Here is a 23,329-nt window from a genome sequence, read left to right as displayed (position 1 = left end):
AGCTATTTACAGAGTCAAAGTGAACTACAAGGTTGCGGGAATGATTGAAATTTGCTGAAAAGAAAGGAAAAAGAATCCCCAAAAAATTGAAAAGGCAAATGTGGATTATAGATTCTACATAGATTTCACCAAAACTTCTATGATTGTGCTATTCTTGCTAAAGGTATACCCATTGCTCGCTCTCAATTCAGTGATTGATCTCACTCTGCAAATTTGGGAGACCCCGTGGTGAATTTAGTAATTCAAGCTTGCAAGGACAAAAATATTTATTTCATAATGGGCTTTGAACATAGTTGGAATAGAGAAATCATTTCTCAATTCTATGCCACTTGCCACTTTAATGTGATGAAAGGGGTGAGATGGGTGCATTGGATGATGGAAGGAAATTGGTATGGAATATCCATAAGGGAGTTTGCTAAACTCCTTAGCTTTAGCACGGATGATCTAGACCTTGTGAGGATTCACATTAGTAAAACACTCTCGAAAGGTGAAATGTCCAGAATGTATCTCACACCTCAACCGGTCAACTATGGAGAGACACATAACATGATTCCATTCTATGGCTATCTAAACCGGTTGTTTAGAAACACACTTGCGCCAAGAGAAGGTGATGCTAGCAAGGTAACCTTTTATGGTTGAAATTTGCTTGAGGCCATGTCACCTAGTGCAAGTGATTTTAGTGTGGTGGATTACATTTGGGAGGAGATAAAAGAGATTGCGAGCTCTCCACAAAAGTGTTGTGGATATACTCCTTATCTTATGCATGTGATTGAGCATGTGACACGGCTTTGATTTGAGTATGATCACATCCATAAGCCATATCATTTGAAGAATGACATTGATGGGCCAACACATGAGTAATTTTTCAACCCTCCCAGAGGTGTTTCTAGTCCATCTATTGAGCTGGAGGAACCTTCTCATGCTGCTGCCCCTTCCGGTGCTCCTTCTAGGGCTGCTGCACCATCTAGGGCAGCAAGGACCACATCTACACAAGGTGGTGCTAGTGGCTCTCAAGCAAGGTATAAGCTTCCCTCCCCTCTTCGCAAGATGTTCAACTTCTTCATGGACATGTGCAACTCTATGAACTCCAAGTTGCATAAAGAGAGGCAAAAGAGAAAGAAGGACACTATATGGCGCAAGCAAATGCAAGAGCTCAACATGCTAAACAATCCTCCCTCTCGCATTGGTTCGGATGGTCAAGAAAGTGAGCCAGAAACAATTGAACAGTAGTGGGAGAATGCTCAATCCACTGATTATTTGGGAAGGACATTTGGTTATTATAATCCCACATTTGTTGATATGACAAGTGGTGGTGGTTCTTCTTCCGGTGATCCATTTCTTGGCACCAACACTCCTCAGCCCTCCACTGTTGACCCAAACATCCCTGGAGATGTAGTACAGCAGCAGCTTGCTTCGATGTTCTTTAGATTTCCACAAAATCCTCCTCCTCCTCCTTTTCGTGGCCCGAGTGGCAATGATGGTGATAGGGAGCCCCATGATGATCCAGTTGAAGACTAGAAGCTAAAAAAAGCCCCCAGAAGCCTTTGTGGTGATGGATGATAAAGGGGGAGAAGAAGTTAAGGATTAAAGCTTCGGTCCAAGCTTATGTCAGTAGCTGTCTGGCAAAACTGGAGGTTCCGGTTTTTCAGAACCGGATGTTCCGGTTTCTAGCTGTTGGATGCAACAGGCCCCTTAATATATTCAATCTTAGCTCCTGTGGACTTAAGAATTTATGTAATGTGTACTACTATGTGTGTTGAACCTGTTTAAGCTTTGTTAAACTCATTTGCATGCTAGTGTGGTTTTATTGGTTGATATATGTCTTTGGTTAGTGCTGTCAGGCAGAAAATGGAAGTTCCAGTTTTTCAGAATCGGAGGTTCCAGTTTTGGCCTGGCAGGCAGCACCACTTTCTTTCATTTTATTTGATTGGCGAAATATTTGCTGCATGCATCACGTTATTTGTTCACACACTTGTCTTGCACCGCACAGATGCTGAGATTTAGGGGGAGCTCCTTGTTTGTCTTGAAAATGTGCAAATTGGCATTTTAGGCCAAATTTGATGAAAAAGAATTCTATGCACATATTGAGGGGGAGCTCTATCCAAATCTTAGCACTCAAAAGCTTTATTGATACATCTTTAGTAAGCTTTAATCAAGATTGTCATCAATCACCAAAAAGGGGAAGACTGAAAGAGCATCTAGGCCCCTAGTGGGTTTTGGTGAGTTGAATGACAACGTGATTATAGGTCTAATGAGCTTGTTAAGTCTATGAGCAGGTATAATACTATTGATGAATAATCTTTGTGGGAAAGATTGTATTAAATGGCTCATGTAGTGAAAAGAACAAATATAGTATATGACATTGTTCATCTAAGCAAGCAATGGTGTAAAAGAGAGTTGAGGCTTGGATAGCCTCATATCACAAGATTGCTTGAGTTAAAGATGAATGTCATAATAAGGAATATTATGTGAATCCCATGATACTTATATGTGGTATGTGACAAGCAAATTGAAGTAAAGATAGAGGCATGATGGCATTGGATTATCAGTTGATCTCTAAATAAAATGAGAAGCTTGTTATAAACAAATGGGATATAGAAATCAAAACAAGATATGATCTCAAAAGGATTTCATTCTTGATGGAAAAACAAAGCTAGACTCAATGCAGTAGCGTATTGGATGAAGAAATCAAGCAAGTGATTAGCAACGAGGTACTAGGCAAAGTTTGGTCAAGTAGTGACTTGGGACATGAGCTTTGCTAGGGTGAAGCGGCTAGTGCTTGGAGGATTTTAAGGTATCAAGTCAAGCCTTACCAAGTATATCAATGGGATGCATCAAATGTTCATTGAGTCATATGAAGAAGTGACTTGTGATCTAAAAATAAGGTTTTACTCATATACAGTTGAATATTGATCCAAGTCACTAGCTCAAGGTTGATGTGCTCAAATCAAAGAGACAAAGATGGATGCAGCTCTCAAGAAGATATGATTATCAAAGTATGGCATGGTTCATGGTAAAGAAACTCAAAACGATGAATATGGTATTTATCTTTTGATCTTGAGTATAGGTGTGCTGTACTATCAAGAGGGAGGCATCACATGGCATTTGACAAAGTCTGGGTGCTCAAGTATCCTTTGTGAGGGATGAGAGACACAAAAAGCCACACATACACACTAATGGTTCAGGAGGTGGCAAAACAAGAGTTTCCGGAGAAGTTTTTAGAAATTCCAGATTTTCTGGAGAAAGTTCCGGAAACCTCCGGAACTCAACCCCTAATCGAGAGTTGGTTTGAAAAACCGTAGGTTCCGGTTTTGGGAAACCGGAAGTTCCAGTTTTGGTCTAACAACTCTAACGGCTAGTTTTTGAGGAGGGGAGTATTTATACCCAATGACCCCCTCAATGGTTGGCTGCTATTTTTGCAGTTGCTAGTGTGCTTCTTGCCTATCTAAGCTGAATTAAAGCTAAATAGCTCTCCCCAACCCCTCTTTTTGAGGTATTGTGATCTTTGCTAGATGTTGTGAGTTGGGTAGTAGAGAGGAGTCATTTGAGAACACTAGACGAGCACTCATACACTTGAGCACTGGTTTGCTTTATCAAGTTTCAAGTGAAGCATTTGTTACTGTTGGAGGTGCTCCTCCTAGACGGCTAGGCGTCACCCAAGAGCTACCAAGGTGTAGTGAATCACGGGACAGTCTGTGTAGGTTAAGCTTTGCCTCCGAAAGGGAAGAAGCTAACTAGTGAAGTAGGGAAAGGGTTGAGTGCAACCCGGCTTCTTTGGAAGCACCCAACGAAGATGTAGGATTCCCCCGGGGGTGAATTTGAACTTTGGTGAAACAAATCACTATATCTCCTCACTGGTTTGCTTAGATTTGCATTGCACTTCCATTTCATTGTGATCACATAATTTTGGTTGATGTACTCGGTTGCTTGTGTTTATGAAGTGCAAGAACTTTGTGATCCTACTAAGAAACACCATTTGAGCATCTCTCTAAACCTGGGTTGATTTTTACCTCACTTGCAACGCACAAGGTTTGGGGTTTCTCTCTGCCCGAGCCAAAACCAGAAGTTCTGGTGTTGAAACCGGAAGCTCCGGTTTTCAAGCAGACTATTCTATTCCGCTGTTTAAGGCGTGTGTTTTCTATCCTCGGAGATTTCGGAGATTTCTTCGAAGATTCCGGAGATTCCATCTGAGCAAAACTGGGCAAGCATGTATCTGCTCATATGGCATCTTAAGTGCACGAAGGAGTTTCTGTGCCTAATACATGGTCTTTGGCAAGATGTGATCCTCCGGGAGCAGGCTCCCAAAAACTGTCAACATAATATCGAAGGCATCTCGATTCAAGCTAAACTAGGACTTCACGGCCATTAGACGTGCAATGGCATCCAGTTGAGAAACCTTGGTATGCCCGTGAAGGGGTTGCCGTGCCGCAGACAACATGTCGTAATACGCCTTTGTAGTAGCCTCTAGCTCCTCCTCCCTACGTGCTTCATGATAGTCATCTAACATGTCTCCTACCCCGGCATCATCATCATATTCCTCGATGCGTTGTCTGACAACCTCATCTCTCCCATGATCAGCTTCACCATGGTAGATCCACCAAGTATAGTCTGATGTAAATCCGTGCTTAACAAGATGTTTACCCATGTCCAGCTTGTTTTGCCGACGCATGTTTCCACATTTGCTACATGGACACCAAGTGTATCTTGCTCCTTTGATCCTTGCAAATGCCCGTTCCAAGAAAGCATAGGTCTTGTTAATCCATTCATCAGTCAATGAATTCTGACTAGAGCGGCCCGTGTACATCCACTGACGATCCTCCATCCTCTAGCATATTAGCGAATAATGTAAAAAATCACGTTGCATCTACACGTTCCTATACTGTCTATTAGGTGAAGATAGGTCCTAGGGCTGTCCAAAAAATGTGGACAATTCGAAACAGATACGGTTATACATATGCAAACATCTGCATATTTTCAACCGTATCTTTTTCGAATGGAGATGCCTAACTAGGTTACGTGATATACGAACATCATATAGAAAGAGAGGTGTAGGATGCCTCACCTTGCTATCCTGCAAAGTGACGACTCGAGGACGGTAACGTAGCCTCTCCTGCAAAAAAAGAACATACTATTGTCAATCACTTCCCGCGATCGGGCACTCGGCAGCAAAGTGCGCCTTTGCCGAGTGCCCTCGATGTGGCACTCGCCAAAGTAAAGGTTTAATTTTTTTTGAAAATTTTCAATCGGTACACGCGCCTGTCAGCGGAGCCGTGTACATACTTTGCCGAGTGTCTAGTGAAAGCACTCAGCAAACTATTATCTTTGCTGAGTGTCTTCTGCAAACACTCGACAAAGTACACTTATATTTCATGTATACTTCTTCAATAATGTGTTTTACTAACTTTTTTCCGAGATACTTCGGAAAAACCTTGCCAAATTCACTCAATAATGCATATTTGATTTTTCTACTAATATTATTCCATTATTTCATCGAGTTATAGCTCAAATTGAATTTATATCTATTAAAATTTATAATTGCAGTTAATAAATAAAAATTATCAAACCGATCCGAAAATTTTTCAAAATTTGACATGAACCAATCTATGTTGTATGTTGCCTATACAAAAAGCTTTGAAGTCAAACCCCAATTCAAGTGTCACTTGGACTCCAAATCTTATCAGATCCTTTCTAACTTCTACGAATCTTATCGGGAGATGTGTCGGTTTGTAAGTATCATATGTCAGAAATTGTGCGAAACCTTCTCAATTTTTTACCATAGCCTCCACATATAATATCATGACATCTTGACAAATCTTGTGATTTTCAGACTTCGTTTGCTTTTTCTAGAATTTAAAATCCATTCAACCACACGTTCGTGGTCGTGTTTTCTAAAAACAATGTTCAAAATTTCTTTTCATTTCCTGGTTGAGACCTCAATTCCGATTCAATAACATGAATATGATTTTTTCACTAATTTTATTCCATTATTTCAATCACTTGCAGTTAAAATTTGACTTAAATCAATAAATTCCTATTAATGATATTAATTCATTAAAAATAGCAAACAGACCAAAAAATTGACCAACTTTTAACATGCAGTACCAAATATCGTATGTGGGGAGTAGAAAAAGTGTGGAGGGTAGAGGTGGGAAAACATGTTTTGCCTTTGCCGAGTGCCTACAGAAACACTCGGCAAAACTCTATGTTTGCCGAGTGGCGGCGGGAAACACTCGGCAAAATTCTAAGTTTGCCGAGTGTCTGGACGAAGCACTCGGCAACATCTTACTTTGCCGAGTGTCAGTAACGGACACTCGGCAAAGTACTAACGGGCCGTCACACTGCCCTGACGGACGGCGCACATGCGAGCCACGTGCTAGAGAGTTATTGAGTGTCGTGTCGTTGCCGAGTGTCGTGTGGATTTTTGCCGAGTGTGTTCTCCGCGACACTCGGCAAATGCGTTGTTTGCCGAGTGTATTATGTATGCCGAGTGCCCGACAAAAAGCACTCGGCAAAGATTTTACACTCGGCAACTTTCCTATTTTCGGTAGTGCAAGCGTGCTATGAGAGTATCGTTGGGTCCGTGCCCCAAGTTGTAGACCATGAGTTTCTCATCTTCGAGCACATGGAAGTCTTCTAGGGCATGGCCGCTGTAGTAGAGCACGTCGGCGATCCTAGCGTGTGGCAGCATCTCGACCCAGGCCGCGTTCCTGGATCTCCGCGGGTGTCGACGGTACCCAGTGTTCCATGCCGTTCGCTTTGATGCGCTAGAACGCGATGGTGGACACGGATCCTTCGATGATGGTGGCGAGGTAGCTGACACCTTGAATCCCACATTGTGCATGGTGTGGATGATCATGACATAGTCGCTGGCGCGGTCGGGCGTCCTAAGGATCTCCGGGAGGGGGAGGCACTGCCCGGTATGGTGGTTGTGGACCACGTAACTGCGGGACTATTGGAGCTAGCGTGAGGAAGAGCCAGCCACCGGAGGCGGAGCTGCAGCAGCGCGCACTGCGAACATCAGCTGGAAGGGCAGCGAGGTGGGTGGCCCCATAGTGGAGGTAGAAGAAGCAGGGCTCCTGCGAGTGCGCAGCGAAGGACGGGAGGAGCAGCCATGGGAGCTTCCGCAGGGGCGGGTTTTGCTAACGCGCGGCGGCGAGCCAGGCACTTGGCGCAGATGACAACAAACGCAGCACGAAAGGTGAGGCACGAGAGGCGGCTGATAACGTGGTTGAGGAGGCCCACAGGGAGATCCGCCCAGGTGGCGGCCATTGGTGGTGGGCTGGTGGCAACTAGCAAGCGCGCTTGTAGGGAAATGAGGCAGTGCTGCCCTGCCGCTGGGTGGGAAAGGTACCTCCATTCCAAATTTCTAGAGCGAAAAATTATGTATCTAAAAAAGGTAAAATGACTTACAATTTAAAACAAAGGGAGTATATGGTATTAGAGGAAGACGGTTTAGATTGAGCATTGGTGTATTAACATTTTGGTCCTGGCTCCTTTTTTGTAGTGACGGAATTAAGAACAATATCATCAAGATCGCCTAGGGAAACAGAGAAATTCAAGAAAAATTTGGTTAACCTCGTGACACATCTTTGGCATGAGTGCCCCGCTTGGGCTCGAGAACGCACCGGATAGTGCTCGTGCCCCTTCTGGCTCTGCCATGGATTTGTCGAAGGCAACATAGATTCGGCACGGCACGGTCAGCTTAGGCACAGGCCTCATGATGCAGAATCCATATCAGCATAGAACGTTGAGTGTTCTGTTGATTTCAAAATGTAAGGCTCAATTTTGCGTTGGATGTTTGGAGATAAAAACAATCAAGATGCATGGAAACATCTGGCTTCATTCTTTACTTGATCAAGAAATGCTTTACATTTTTGTTTCTGAAGTTCTGCTTCCTTGTAATACAGAAGTTCGGTGTTTCCTGATCCATTAATAAATTTCTTTTCTCTGATCGAGATGCCAACCAAAATGAATCTTCTACTGAGGTGAGGAGGGCTGCTTGTCTCGATTCTGGGAATTGTTGTTGCTGATATGTGTGTTCTTCTGGAATTTAACATTCTCTTTCTCCCTTGTATAGATGGATACTTCTGCAATCTCTGTTATTGTTGAGTTAGAAATTTCATAATATCAAGGCTAGATTGGGTGGTTGGATGACAAAGAACAAGATGAATGGAAGTACTTGGCTGAAATACAAATTTAGTTTCAAGTTGTGATGCCTGGTAACATAGCATCTCCCAGTTCAGTGTTTCCTGACCAACTACAATGCTAACCCTTGATTATAATACAATGCTAATTCTAGCAAAAATATCAAACTGTATCTTCAAGCTGAACATTGTCATGGTGCAATATGTGTGCTGAGGAATCGATAACTCAAGCCTGATTCATGCTAATTTGTCCTTTTTTTCAAATGTCACATGGATTCGCTGCTATCCAGTTTTCGGATTTACAGCACTGAATAAAAAAAAGACCTCTATTTTATCTTTTTGTTTTTGGTGCGTTGAAGAACGACTTCAACTGGGCCTTGCACTTTTGAGTGTGTTTCTGAATAGTCTATTTAGGAAGTTGTTGCGTGGCGTATCTATTGCTCTGAAATTTAACATTTCATTATTTCTCCCTCCATTGGATGATGTTCTGAAAAATGTGAAATTAATCATCGCTATAGAACATGATTTATGGGAAGCTGGATGATGTAGATTTTCAGTATATCTGCAGATCCTAGTGTTATTGGGATTTCAGAATTTTCCTTAACCAAACAAACTTACAGTCTTAATAGAAAATTTGAATAGAAGCTAATAGAAAATTTGAATAGAAGCTCTCCAGTTATGGAAAAATTTGTTAACGTAAACTGCTCAATTCTTAAGATAAGCTCTTTATTCAGACTAAACAGTCAATTAAACAGTCATTAAATGAGCTAAACGGGTAATTAAAGGGACACGACTAGGCATTGGGTAGTGTTTACATGGTGTGTAAATAGGCTAAACGGCCGGCAAACACTGGATAAAATAGAAAGCTTCACATTTCCAACATGGCTTATACTAAACTCCCAATACATTGATTTAGCTCAAATCGACGTCAAACCAGCAGAATTACGAGCCACAACGAAACGAAGACAAGGGGAATCAAACTCCAAACGAAACTAGTGTGTACACAGGAAAGGAATAGGCAGGTCTTGCACGTAAGCTCTGAAACAGCAACGATCATTGAGTTCATCCGAAATTATTCAGTTTCTGACGTCTGACACCTTCCTGGCCGTTGAACTAGCTCCTGATTCTTCTTTTCTCAGTGGTACCCGATCGACGCGGCCACCTCCCGTAGCCATGCCCCTGGCGATGGATGTCCTGCACACGTTCCCATGCCAAATTCAGAAAAACATCATACACGACGATTAGTTAGCCCGGATGCCGTTGGATGTTTGCTAGCTGGCTCACGGATGCGTAGTGGTTGACGTTGCGGTGGTGCGCCTCGTCGGCTCGAACGGCCTCGACGACGTCCCTGAGCGTGGCGCCGACGGGGAGGGTCGACGGCGATGGAGGGCGCCGGCACGTTCTCGATCTTGCCGGCCACTAGTAGAGAATTGGCCTTTAGTTCCGGTTGGTAGGGTGCATATCTCCTGAAAATCCATCCGGGATAAACCAACGGGATAAAAGGGGGTTTTTAGTCCTGGATCTTTCAACCGGGAGTAAAGGTCACCCTTTAGTTCCGGTTGCACCTGTCACCAACCGGGACTAAAGGGCCTGCCACGTCAGGCGCGGGACAGGCCCTTTACTCCCAGTTGGTAAAAGCAACCGGGAGTAAAGGGTGCCCTTTAGTCCCGGTTGTGTTTCCCAACCGAGAGTAAAGGGTTACCCTTTAGTCCCAGTTGGATTTCCCGACCGAGACTAAATGGTGCCCTGCATGCAACGTGGCGCCTGAAATTTTCATGCATCACGTATGTAGTACCGCAGTCCTTTTGTTAACCTTTAGTAGTTGAGATTTTTTTAGAATGAAATCAACTAGTATTTAAACGAATGAAATTTGTAATTATACAATTACTATATATATACAAAATTCATATACACAATTCAACTAGTACAAATCGATCATAATTAACGCGTATTATATATACAAATAAATCAAACTATATATCTACAATGTTCCCGTCGAGGTGTTGCTGCTCGGAGCGTCTAATTGTCGTCCATCGTAATAAAATTCTCCTTTTGGATTTACCACCTCGTCCATTAGGAATCCAATGAGACCTTCACATATTGCCGCTACTCTTTCTTCCTTCAAGAATCATTGTTGAATATTTAACGTCTATAATTTAGAAATTTGTGAATGTTACACGAACAAATAAATATAAGGAGCTAGAAAATAATTAACTAGTAATAGTTTTATTTTACTTACTTTAAAGTTGTGCGGCGTCATCTTTAGTCCCTTGGGTCCCATAAAACTGTGCATGTGCTCACAGATGTAGTAGCCACATAGATTATTCCTGGGTTCCTGTCTTAAGCACTTCAGTGTGGAAAAAAATAAGTTATGAAATATTCGTGTTATACAATATAATAAATGTGTAGACTTCATACGTACCGGGAAGTTTGTGTTCCATGTAAGTTTTTCTTTGAATGGACCTTTGTGTGTTCTTATGAATTGTTTCCATGCGCTGTGGATTAGAATAATGAATGATATAGTGTAACAGGGATAAAATTTAGGAAACAAACTTTTGCATAGAGATAAATATCCAGAATTATTACAAGCCTAGCATGTCTTGCATGTCTTGGTACTCCACCGAATCTTTCCTCAACGAATCAAAGACAGTGACGTGGCTTCTTTCAGGCTCAATTATAATAAGGATCCAGTGGAAGCTGTGTACGTAAAATGTTCATGCATATTAGAGCTAACTAACATTAATCAGGTAAGGAAAAAGATAACGAAACTAGACGGTATACACACACTTACTTGAAGTTGTATGGAAGTAGTATGAAATTCTTGAATGTTTGTTTGTCTAGGAAATTGTATACTTCCACCAAGGTTTTTTCCGGCGATAATTGTATCTGTTTTTGGTTAACTACAGATGGATCCATGAAGCCTATATGTAGGTACGCCTCTCGTCGGCACGTCTGAATTAGCATCCTACATAAAATGGAAGATGAAGTTAGTACAGTGATGCACGTCAAAATTTACATGTAGAGATAAACGGACACTTACAGAACCCAAGCGTTGATCAGAGAGATGTCCAGGGCATCATGATGGTACACTTCGTATATATCCTTGAAGTCTAGCCACAGCACTTTCTCGCCTTCGCTGTAAAAATCTATCGGTTTTACCTTAAGGCCGAACATCTCCCTTGTGTCGGCGGATGCCATCATGTACCATTGATGGAATTTGTACATCTTTGTTGATAGCTTTCGTACCAACGAAGGCCTTACAAGAGGTTTGCCTAGCTCATAAGGCCATCTCGGCTTAGGGGGCGGTGTAGTTGGCATCTCAACTTGCCCTAAACATTCATCAAGTCCCAGACCTGTTTCTTGCATGAATTTCAATACTTTTGCTTGTTGATCCAAGGGCATTGCTGCTACCCTTTGAGCGGCTTTTTTTGATAAATGCTCGAGGTCGGGGATAGCACCACTGGAAGATGACTTTCCTTTCCTTTTGTCCTTTTCATCAGCCTTTACTAAAGCCTGTTCATAGTTTGATAAGAGTGGTATCTTTTCTTGGCTCCTTCTTCCATCCTGATAAAAAATTTTAAATCTCTTCGATTTACTGGTGGTGGCTCCATCTCCCTTGCTTTTTTTTCTTCAGCTTGTTTCTTGAACCACTCACTGGCCTCTCGTTGGATTTCTTCCCACTGTTCCGCATGAGTCATTGCCTCCCAGCATTCCTTACAAGTCACTTCAGGCTCCTTTGTTTTCTTCTTTCTCTGTCTTTGCTTGGGAGGCGGTGCTCGTGACTTCTTTAGTGGTGTTGCAGGTTCCTTCATGGGGGCTGCTCTTGGTCCCGGTGACGGTGATCGGGGAGGGGTGTTGTTATTGTCGTCGTCGCTCCCACCATCAGGATGTGGTGGATATGGAGACCTTGATATAGCAGGAAGCGACGATCCTAGAGCAGGTTGTGCATGAGATGACGGTCTCGAGCTATGAGGAGAAGGTCATTGCTGGGGATCTACGGGGAGCGGTCTTGAGCTTTGAGGAGATGGCTCCGTGCTGGGAATGATGATGTAGTGTTTTCGCCATAGAATGATCCCATGAAGCGCATCTGCCAGTGTCCTTTCCCCGTCGCCTCCCGGGAGGTCGAGCTCTAGGCCTTCATATTGGCTATCAACAATTTGCTCTACGCGGACGCTGGCGTAGCCAGGTGGAATCTCCATGCCATGACTGCTCTGCCCCGCTAGGGTTGCTAATGCACTCTCGTACGCTACCTATACATATAGCAGAAGTAAACAAGTTATTAAACTCTGATCACGAGGTGTGGATCAATTGACAAGATTGCATAAATATTATGTATAAGTATACCTTAATAGTGAGGTTGTCGACCGGTGCATGCAGCTCACATGTGGTGCGTTGCGTGATGGCATCCACGCGGAACCGTTGCTCCTCCACAGTAACCTAGGCATCTGCGCATTGGGGACCCATGTAGAAGCACAACTGCTCAAGAGGCGTTGAGAAGGGCTGGCGTAGTTTGGATTCGGCAATACTCCAGATTGGGCCAACTCCGCAACTGTGTGGGCCACTCGACGATTGATTTCCTCTAACATTCTTTCTTCTTGTGCCTGCACTTTGGATTCTAGCATCTGCAGCCAGCTCTCATCGATCTGTTCCTTTCTTCGCTTGCGGCTTCTGTACAATGCACTGTCGCCTCGGAAAGCAAACTTCCACGGAATGACCCTGAACCCTCGGCAATGTCCTGGGTGCTCGGGATTACCGAGGGCCAATGTGAGCTTATCATTCTCTCGGTCCACCTTCAACCTCCCAGCCTTAGAATCTTCAATGTTCTTCATAAGACGTTCGGCCTTCTCACGTATTGTGTCATTGAAAATCAACGTCCCATCCTCTTGGCTCAGGGAGCCTCCATGAGCGTAATACCAATTTTTTGATCGTTCGGGCCATTCAATAGTTGCAGGTACGATTCCCTGTTCGATCAGATCTTGTTCCATCTTCCTCCATTTGGGAATTGCTGTGCCATAACCACCTCACCCTAGATGATGATGGTAGCTCTTCTGACCAGCATTTGTAGTGTTAGTCAGGATCTTTTTCACACTGTCTTCACTCCTCTTATATTCAACAAATGCCTCCCAATGGTCCCTCAACTTTGACCACGCATTGAAGTCTGGAGTTCGGTCCTTCTTAATGTAGTTGGCATCCAGCATCTTCTTGAATTTCTGGAATTGTGTAGCCATCTTCTTCAACGTCCACGCTTTCACATCCTTTTCAATATATCCTTTGGGGAATGTAAAATGTCTCTTGACATCTTCCCACAACATATTCTTTTCTGTCTCCGGGAGGGTGTACGGATTAGTGCTTCTGCCCTTCCATTCTCTGATGCTGATAGGCACATTATCCCGGATGATTGCCCCGATCTGACTCACGTACTTCTTTGCTACTTTCTCGGGAGCAACCGGCCTACCCTCTTCTGTCACTTCCGTGATGACAAGCCTCCCTTCCATCACCTTTGTACGACCTCGGGTCTTCTGCCCCTGCGTCAATCCAGAGGGCTAAAAGTTCAAGATTCGTTAACTAGTACGTAGTAGTAACGGTGGCATGAAACAATACAATTCATATATACCTCACTGGAACCTTCCGCCACGGCAAGGTGTTGCTAGGGCTCATGCTCTTCATTCCCATCGGTGGACATGTTGAGGAACATGTCCGCCTGGATGCCCTCTTCATCAGTGTACGATATTGGAAGGTTGTTGCCACTACCATCATTAGCGATTATCTGCTCCATGAGATACCTTGCGGTCTCATCGTCTGCCATTTCAACTATTGATTGAAACATACATAGAATCATACATAACAGTCATAGAAATCACCTTAGTTATATGTACATAAGGGTATATACAAGAAATCATAAAATAAATGGAATCCCACAAAGTCCGGAATGTTTATACAAATTTCAACAAATTAGTAGTACTTTGTACGAATTTCTACCAAATTTCTACTAATTTATACATATTTATTGGAATTTCTAGCAAATTACTAATAATTCCTACTAATTTGATTTTCTAACTAATATACAAATATCTATTGATTTTATAACTAATTCGTTCCTGGCGCCAATGCCGGTGGACCTCGCACGGTCGACGGTGCCTAGGTTGGGCGACGAGGTGGCCGGGGCGGCGGGACGGCGGAGGCGGGGACGGAGCGAGGTGGCCGCAGCAACGACTAATTTCTAACCTGGGCGGAGCCCTTCGTAACCCGGGACTAACTAATTACTACTAATTTCACTTAATTTGATTTTCTAACTAATATACAAATATCTATTGATTTTATAACTAATCACTACTAATTTCTATTTATTTTCTAACTAAAAAATAAAAAAGGCCCTTGCTGACATAAGCCGATGGGCTTGCGTCAGCAAGAACGGTACGTTCCCGGCGCCAGTGCCGGCGGACCTCGCGTGGTCGACGGTGGCCGAGGCGACGAGGTGGCCGGGGCGGCGGGACGGCGGAGGCGAGGACGGAGCGAAGTAAACGCCGGGCGGAGGTGGCCGGCGACGAGGGGCGACGAGGAGGCCCCGCGACGGACGAGGGCACGGCGGCGACACAGGAGGTGGCGTTGACAAAGGCGGCGACGAGGCCCCGCGATGGAGGTGGCCGGCGATGACGAGGTCGAGGGGGCGCGACAGAGGAGGATCGAGGCGGGCTGGGGCGATGGTGGAGGAGGCGGTCCGAGCGCGGGCGAGGCGGTTGGGTGGCGGGACAACGATGGCCGGGGAAATGGGGGACGACGATGACGGCGGCCGGCGAGGGAGGCGGACGGGCGGCGACAGAGAGCAAGAGCGTGGGATCTTGGCAAAATTTTGGCTAAGTGTAACTGGCGTGGGGGGTAGAAGAGGTTATAGTGTTTTTTATCCCCCCCCCCTTTTATCCCAGCTCGTAATGGCACCCGAGACTAAAGGCCCTTTTGTCCTGAGTCCCATTACCAACCGGGAGAAAAGCCCCCCCCTTTTATCCCAGTTGGTGATGGGACCCGGGACAAAAGGGTACTCCACCTGGCTGGACTTGAAACCTACCCTTTTATCCCGGGGGCCAACATCAACCGGGATAAAAGGCCCCCCCCTTTTATCCCGGTTGCTAACTGTAACCGGGATAAAAGGGTACGTCCCCGGCGGGAATCGAAAACTACCATTTTATCCCGGTTGCAGTTGTCAACCGGGATAAAAGCCCCACCTTTTGTCCCGGTTTTAATTGGCACCCGGGATAAAAGGGCCTTTTCCCACACTTTCATCTCCCGCCTATTCTTTGGAAAAGGATTTTATTTATGTTTTCACTGCATTTTAGGATGCAAAAACAAAAAACTTCATATATTTTGTACATGCAAAAATATATTTAATTAGCGAGTATATTGACAATAAGTGTGATTTAGTCATTAATTCTATATCAGTTCGTTTAGCCTCTAAAATATTTATTTTACTGCATCGCTGTGATCAAGAAATTATTCAATTAAATAATTTCAATGCGCAAAAAAATCCATGTATGTATGTGGTTAATATTGTTCATGTTTATCTAATAAATAATCAGCTAACAAATTTAAGAACACATAGGGTAAATGAAAAATTGTATCAAGTACTACACAAAGGTCATGTAAATTTAGCGCATTACAATACAACGTTGTAAAATTTCTTCTTCACGAAAGTTCCTTAATCATGATTGCGGCGTAAGTACGGAGCCTCTTCTTTGGATAGCAGGATGCTTGGATCAACTTCAACTGCGAATGGAGGCATGCCATCAAACTGATCATAATCATTTGATTGGTCTGTTTTATCCTCGACTCCCATGATTTTTCTTTTACATGGAAGAACTATGTGGCACTTTGGCTCCCATGTCTCTTCTGGATTTCTCTTGGGTTTGCTACACATGTCCTTCACATAGAACACCTGATGCACATCATTGGCAAATACGAATGGGTCATCACTGTATCCAGTCTTGCTTAGATCTACTATTGTCATTCCGTACTGATCTTTGGTTACGACAGTTAGCTTCACCCAATCGCAAAGAAATAGAGGGATGTACAGCAGTCCGTATTTGAGTTCCCATATCTCCTGTATGAAACCATAATATGACTCCTTGCTATTATTTCTATCTATGGCATCTATGAGGACACCACTATTCTGGTTCGTGCTTTTCTGATCCTGGGCTCTCGTGTAAAATGTATAACCATTTATCTCATAGCCTTGGAATTTCACGATTGTGCTAGCAGGTCCCCTGGCTAACCAAGCGAGCTGTGGGTGAATCTCAGAGTTACCCTTAAGTTTTTGGCGCAACCAGGAGGGAAAAGTTTCCATGTGATGACGGGTAAGCCAAGCATCAGATTTGGTCGGGTTTTTGAAAACTAGCATCTGTCTGTGCTGCTCAATATACGGAGACACAAAGGATGACTGTTGTAGAACAATGTAGTGTGCCTTGTCGAACAAACCAGTATCATTGCTGAAACTTGATTTCCTTCCAAGGGTGCCTATTCCCCGGAGCCTTCCCTCGTGGCGTGAAGTTGGAACCCCAATCAAGTCAATTGAATCAATAAAATCAACACAAACTCGATCACCTCCTTTGTTCCATATCCCTTGGCGATGCTTCCTTCTGGACGGGCATGATTAAGAACATAGTTTTTTAGGACTGCCATGAACCTCTCGAAAGGCCACATATTGTGCAGGTATACAAGTCCGAGAATACCAATCTCTTTTACTAGGTGAACCAGTAAGTGCATCATAATATTGAAGAAGGATGGTGGAAATAACAACTCAAAACTGACAAGACATTGCACCACATTGTTCTGTAGCTTTGATAGCTTGGATGGATTGATTGCCTTCTGCGAAATCGCATTGAGAAACGCACATAGCTTTACGAGCGGCAACCGGATATTTTCTAGTAGAACACCCCTCGGTGCAACCAAAAGCAACTAGGTCATCAACATGTGGCAGTCATGGGCCTTGAAATTTGTAAACTTCTTTTGTTTCATATTTATTATTCCCTTTATATTCGAGGAGTACCCAGACGGGACCTTCATACTATTCAAGCATTCAAACATGCTATCCTTCTCTTCCTTGCTGAGAGTGTAACTGGCAGGACGTAAGTAGTGATGTCCATTATCTCTCTTTTCCGGATGTAGGTCATCTCGTTGCCCCATGGCTTTCAGGTCTTGTCGTACTTCCAATGTATCTTTCGAGGTCCCATAAACACCCAAGAAGCCTAGCATGTTCACGCAAAGATTCTTCGTCAGGTGCATCACGTCTATTGCGTTGCGAACCTCTAGGATTTCCCAATAAGGTAGCTCCCAAAATATTGACTTTTTCTTCCACATGGGTGCATGTCCGTTATCGTCGTTCGGAACAGGTTGGCTACCATAACCCTTTTCAAAGACTACATTTACATCCTTCATCATCTCGAAGACACGCTTTCCATTACGGTGTGTAGGTTTTTTACGATGGTCTGGCGCCCCTTTGAAATGCATCCCGCTCTTTCTCAGCTGGTGGTGACTCCAACCGGGACAAAAGGGTGCCACCACCGACGCTCCGGAAGTAGCCGTTGCAACCGGGACTAAAGGGGGGCGTTTAGTCCCGGTTGCAAATACCAACCGGGACTAACTCTCCCCTCCATTTTTGCCTACCGTGGCGCACCCCCTTTTGTCCTGGGCCAACTTTAAACCGGGATAAAAGGGGGCGCATCGAAAGCCAATTCTCTACTAGTGGGCGTCGAGGTCGCGGAGGAACTTGGTGTAGGAGTGCACGGCCTCCTCCTTGAGGTAGCTGACCATGTGGTGCGCGGTCGCAGGTGAGAGGAGGTAGGCTGCGAGGTACGCGTGGAGGAAGACCCCCTGCACGGTGACAACAAGCGCGCGCTCGTGCCACCGAGGCCGGGACACCTCCATGAAGGTCATGAGGTGCATTCGCTCATTCTCGGCTTCCTCCAGCAGCGCGCATATCCACCCACCGCTTTGCTCAAAGCGCCGCAACGACCGGAGGTGGAGCACCGCGCTAGCCACCATGCCGGGCATCGCCGCCACCATCTCCAGCATCATCCCGCGGCAGCCGTACCTCCTCTGCGTGCGTGCGTCGATTCATTTCAATTCAATAAAGAATTGTTATTGAATAGATCAAATGATAGCATCCATATCCCAAAGATTCAGTGTGGAAACTGTAGTTTGGCAAGGGAGACAGCGGTACCTGGAAGAAGATGTCGGTCGGCCAGCGCAAGGCCTTGACCATCCACCAGGCCATCTTGTCCCCCAACGTCACCGGCTCGTGGTGCTTTGTCAGGTCTATCGACACATCCGCCGCGTACATGTCCCACGGCTGCAGAGTGCAGAGAAGTGTGACGACCCAAAGTTGCAAAAGTTTAACATGTTAATATGAGCATCATGAGCATCATTTTTGCATAATTGAGCATCATGGTTATGCATTTATTTAAGTTCGTAAAATTATTGTTTATTGTTGAAATTCAAACTTGTGAAGCAACTCATATTTCTACTATGAAACAGTGCCTCCTGTTATTTTATTTAAATACTAAGTGCAATTTGATAATTTTACAGCAATTTTTCTTAATTTTTCAGTGATGTTTCCTTGTGTTAAAAAATTCATTTAAGTTTCAGCTTTGGCTATTTTCTTTTGTCAATTGTGTGAAAACCTGAGTTCTTGAGGTGATTCTTATGGTATTATTTTCTTTGTGATTTTATCTTTCAAATGAGTGGAGATTTTTGGGTGCCTGTACCTGGGTCGTTTGAGTGGAGAAAGTTGAACGCCTTGAACCCGGTCGGGCCCACGCCTCACCTCCTTTTCCTCCTCTCCCATGCCTGCGCGCCCGCCCGTTGGGCAGCGGCGCTGCCATGGCCGGACTGGCCACTGTGGCTCCGCCCCACACAAAATGCCACCCCTGCCCTCGCCACGCTCCTATTTTTTAAGCTCAAGCGTCGGCTCCCCCAAACCCTACCCCACCCGCCACCAGTGCCACCACCGCCGCCTTTGCCGACCCAATTTGTCACCGACGGTAAGCCGCCGGCCGATTCCTCGTGCACGAAGCTTCCTCATGAGCCCATGAACCCATTCCGCCACTCACCGGTCGCCCTCCTCTCTCGTGCACGGCGCTCGCCGGCCGCCATCATCTGTCGCCCGCCGTCACCCTTGGAGCTCCACTGCGCCACCTCCTCCTCACCGTTGAGCCCTGTTAGCGAGCCCCTTGACCTCGGGGCACAGCCCACAACCCCGCTGCTCTGTCCGCTGTGCCGCGCCGTTTCCCTCACCGCCGTTGACCAAGGCCAAGGCCGGCCACGTGCCGTGCGGTGCCCGTGCCTATGTGTGTGGGGGGGGATGTTGTGTGGGAAGAATAAAGGGGGAGAGGGGTTATGGGAAAGTTTTAGGGACCTAAGTGCAAGAGTTCAATAGATCTGAGGGTTTAAATGTCGGGATATGAGGTAGGCTACACTAGCTCAAATCAAAATTTCTACCGTGTAAAATCAGGAAGAACTGCCGTATAAGGATCACGGGATTACCACTCGACGCACTACTGGTGCGGAAGATGTAGATTTGCGTCGATGCAGTGAAGACGATCAACGTAGTCGTACATAGTCGATCAACGTAGTCGTACGTAGTCGATCACGTCAACGTCCAGCAGCTCGTCCACGTGCAGCAAGATCGCCCTCGTGCCGCGGCTCGTCGTGGCTCGTCGGCGGCTCGTCGTGGCTCGTCGGCAGCTCGTCCAAGTGCTGCAGGCGCAACACCTCCAAGGTATCCACACATGCAGGGAGGAAGCGTCGCAAGCCGGACTGCTAGATCCGTGAGTTGCAACAGGCGAGGGCGTGGGAGGCGCAGCAGATGTGTTTCGCAAAAAAGGTGTAAACCCTAGGGCGCCCCCACCCCTCTATTTATAGAGGTTCCTAACGGGCCTCTGGGTCCGAGGCCCATTAGTACTTCTAAACCTAATCCAACTCGGATCACATCCGAATTGGGCTTCCAGCCCCTTAAGTGTGTGACCCTATGGGTTCGGATACGTATAGACATGGCCTGAGTACTCCTACTCGGCCCAATAGTCGGTAGCGGCCTCTAGCAAGACGTGCCAACTCCTATACGCACACGAAGATCATATTAGATGAACCATCACAACATAATATACATGCTATTCCCTTTGCCTCACGATATTTGGTCTAGCTTCAAGCCGACCGCTCTTTCTCGATCCTGTGATTCGGAATCCCTTTGTAGGTTAACTCTTAACCGTACGTAGCATGGCCATGCATTTTCGGATCTGATCACTCGAGGGGCCCAGAGATATCACTCTCAATCAGAGAGGGGCAAATCCCATATTGATTGACCATCTCTCATAGCATGCTTCTTGACAAACCCGAAAGCTACCTTTATAACTACCCTATTACGGCGTAGCGTTTGATAGCCCCTAAGTAGGTCGATCCACATCTTAATACATGCGACAATCTCAGGTCTAAGGACAAAGCGTATATATTGTTTAAAGAGAGAACTACTTCTCGTGTTGGGTCAGTCCTAGCACATGTCTCCACATGTGTCCACATTATTAGTTCAACATCTCCATGTCCATGACTTGTGAAACATAGTCATCAACTAATACATGTGCTAGTCTAATATTCATGTGTGTCCTCACATGAACTCCGACTAGGGACAACTTTAGAATAACCATACAAGTAAAGAGTCTCACATACAATTCACATAATTGCAAATCAATTCAACTAGCCTTTAATGGATATTCAATGAACACAATATAAAAATTATGGATACAAATGGAATATCATCATCTCTATGATTGCCTCTAGGGCATACCTCCAACAGTCTCCCACTTGCACTAGAGTCAATCTAAAAGGTACCTAATACCCATAGCTCTTACATGCGCATCATGCTTAGCCTGCGGGAGTGGTTTTGTCAACGGATCAGAAATGTTCAGATCCGTGTGTATTTTGCATATCTTGATCTCACCCCAGTTAACGAGGTCTCGAATGAGATGAAATCGCCGCATTACGTGTTTGTTCTTCTAGTGGTTCCTTGGCTCCTTTGCTTGCGCAATTGCCCTATTATTATCACAGTAGAGATTCAATGGGTTGGATGCATTCGGGAACACACCAAGCTCAATGAGGAAATTCCTTATCCAAACACCTTCTTCGTGGCTTCCGAAGCCGTGATGTACTCGGCTTCTGTCGTAGAATCGGCCACCGTCTCCTGTTTGGAACTCTTCCAACTAACAACACCACCATTTAGCGTGAACACAAATCCTGATTGTGACTTTGAATCATCTCTGTCGGTTTGGAAACTAGCATCGGTGTAACCTGTTACAACGAGCTCCTCCTCACCTCCATAGACGAGGAACATATCTTTAGTCCTTCTCGAGTACTTAAGAATGTTTTTCACCGCTATCCAGTGACTCTCACCTGGATCAGATTGGTGTCTGCTTTTCATACTTAGCGCATATGAAACATCTGGGTGAGCACATATCATTGCATACATGATAGATCCAATAGTCGAGGCATATGACACTCTACTCATGCGATTCCACTCATCAGCAGTCGAAGGACACTGAGTCTTGCTAAGGTGTATGCCATGTGACATAGGCAAGAACCCTTTCTTCACCTCTTCTATGCTGAACCGCTTCAACACTTTGTCAATGTAAGTATCTTGGCTTAAACCTATAATCCTTCTCGATCTATCTCTATAGATCTTAATGCCCAGAATATATGCCGCTTCCCCTAAGTCCTTCATCGAAAAACTATTTTTCAGTGAAGTCTTTACGAACTCAAGCATAGGAATGTTATTTCCAATCAGTAATATGTCATCCACATATAAGATTAGAAATACTACAGAGCTCCCACTAACCTTCTTGTAAACACAAGACTCTTCTTCGTTCTTGGTGAAGTCAAACCCTTTGACCACTTCATCAAAACGAATGTTCCAACTCCTATATGCTTGCTTCAATCCATAAATAGATCTCTGAAGCTTGCATACCTTTCCAGCATTTTTCGGATCGACAAAACCCTCAGGCTGTATCATATACACGTCCTCAGCTAGGTTTCCATTCAGGAAAGCTGTCTTGACATCCATCTGCCATATCTCATAATCGAAATATGCAGCTATAGCTAGAATAATCCGAATGGACTTAAGCATCACTACGGGCAAGAAGGTCTCGTCGTAGTCAACTTCTTGAACTTGTCGAAAACCTTTTGCGACAAGTCGTGGTTTATAGATGTGAACATTTCCATCCATGTCCTTTTTCTTCTTATAGATCCACTTGCACTCTATGGCTTTAACACCATCAGGCGGGTCAACCAAGTTCCAAACTTAATTGTCTCCCATGGACTCTATTTTGGATTGCATGGCACTCTGCCATTTTTCAGAGTCTGGGTCCATCATTGCTTCTGCATATATCACAGGCTCATCATTGTCCAACAATAATATTTCCCGCATTTCGCGGAGCCTTGCCGACCTTCGTGGTTGTGGCGGTGCTTCTCTTGCCATGGGTATCTCAACTTTTTTTGCTACGTTAGCATCACTCATTGATTCTTGCCCGATCGGCTCATCTTGAACTTTTTCAACATGCACTGTCTTTCCACTCTTTTCTCCTTTGAGAAACTCTTTCTCTAGGAAAACCCCGTTCCGAGCGACAAACACTTTGCCTTCTGATCGGTTGTAGAAATAATATCCCAAAGTTTCCTTTGGATATCCCATGAAAATGCACTTATCCGACTTGGGTGTGATCTTGTCCGACTGAAGTCGCTTGACAAACACTTCACATCCCCAAATCTTTAGAAAAGACAAACAAGGAAACTTTCCAGTCCATATCTCATATGGTGTCTTAACTACGGATTTAGATGGTACCCTATTAAGTGTGAAAGCTGCTGTTTCTAGAGCGTATCCCCAAAATGACAACGGTAGGTCCGACTGGCTCATCATTGATCGAACCATGTCTAACAAAGTTTGATTACGTCGCTCGAAGGTGTTCCAGGCGGCGTAAGTTGTGGAACAATTCCGCAACTCTTTAGATGATTGCTAAACTCGTGGCTCAAATACTCGCCTCCACGATCAGATCGTAAGGCCTTAATTTTTTTGCCACGCTGATTTTCAACTTCATTCTGAAATTCCTTGAACTTTTGAAAGGTTTCAGACTTGTGCCTCATCAAGTAGACATAGCCAT

General features: G+C 44.8%; 1 protein-coding gene across 1 annotated transcript in view; it reads right to left on the bottom strand.

Annotated features, from left to right (window-relative positions):
• Positions 1-9,279: 9,279 nt before the first annotated feature.
• The window catches only part of LOC101753990 (ubiquinol oxidase 1c, mitochondrial-like), a 93,359-nt gene continuing 79,309 nt past the window's right edge, over positions 9,280-23,329 (bottom strand). Inside the window, 6 exon segments of the mRNA XM_004954791.1 lie at positions 9,280-9,317; positions 9,320-9,338; positions 9,429-9,516; positions 9,518-9,562; positions 17,884-18,230; positions 18,355-18,483. Of these exon segments, the coding sequence (XP_004954848.1) occupies positions 9,280-9,317; positions 9,320-9,338; positions 9,429-9,516; positions 9,518-9,562; positions 17,884-18,230; positions 18,355-18,483 (666 nt within the window).

The sequence above is a fragment of the Setaria italica genome, chromosome I (genome assembly GCF_000263155.2).
Source record: "Setaria italica strain Yugu1 chromosome I, Setaria_italica_v2.0, whole genome shotgun sequence".
In the NCBI taxonomy this organism is placed as follows: Eukaryota; Viridiplantae; Streptophyta; class Magnoliopsida; order Poales; family Poaceae; genus Setaria; species Setaria italica.
The sequence above is the reverse complement of the archived record's forward strand: the minus strand, read 5'-3'. Positions and strand labels throughout refer to the sequence as shown.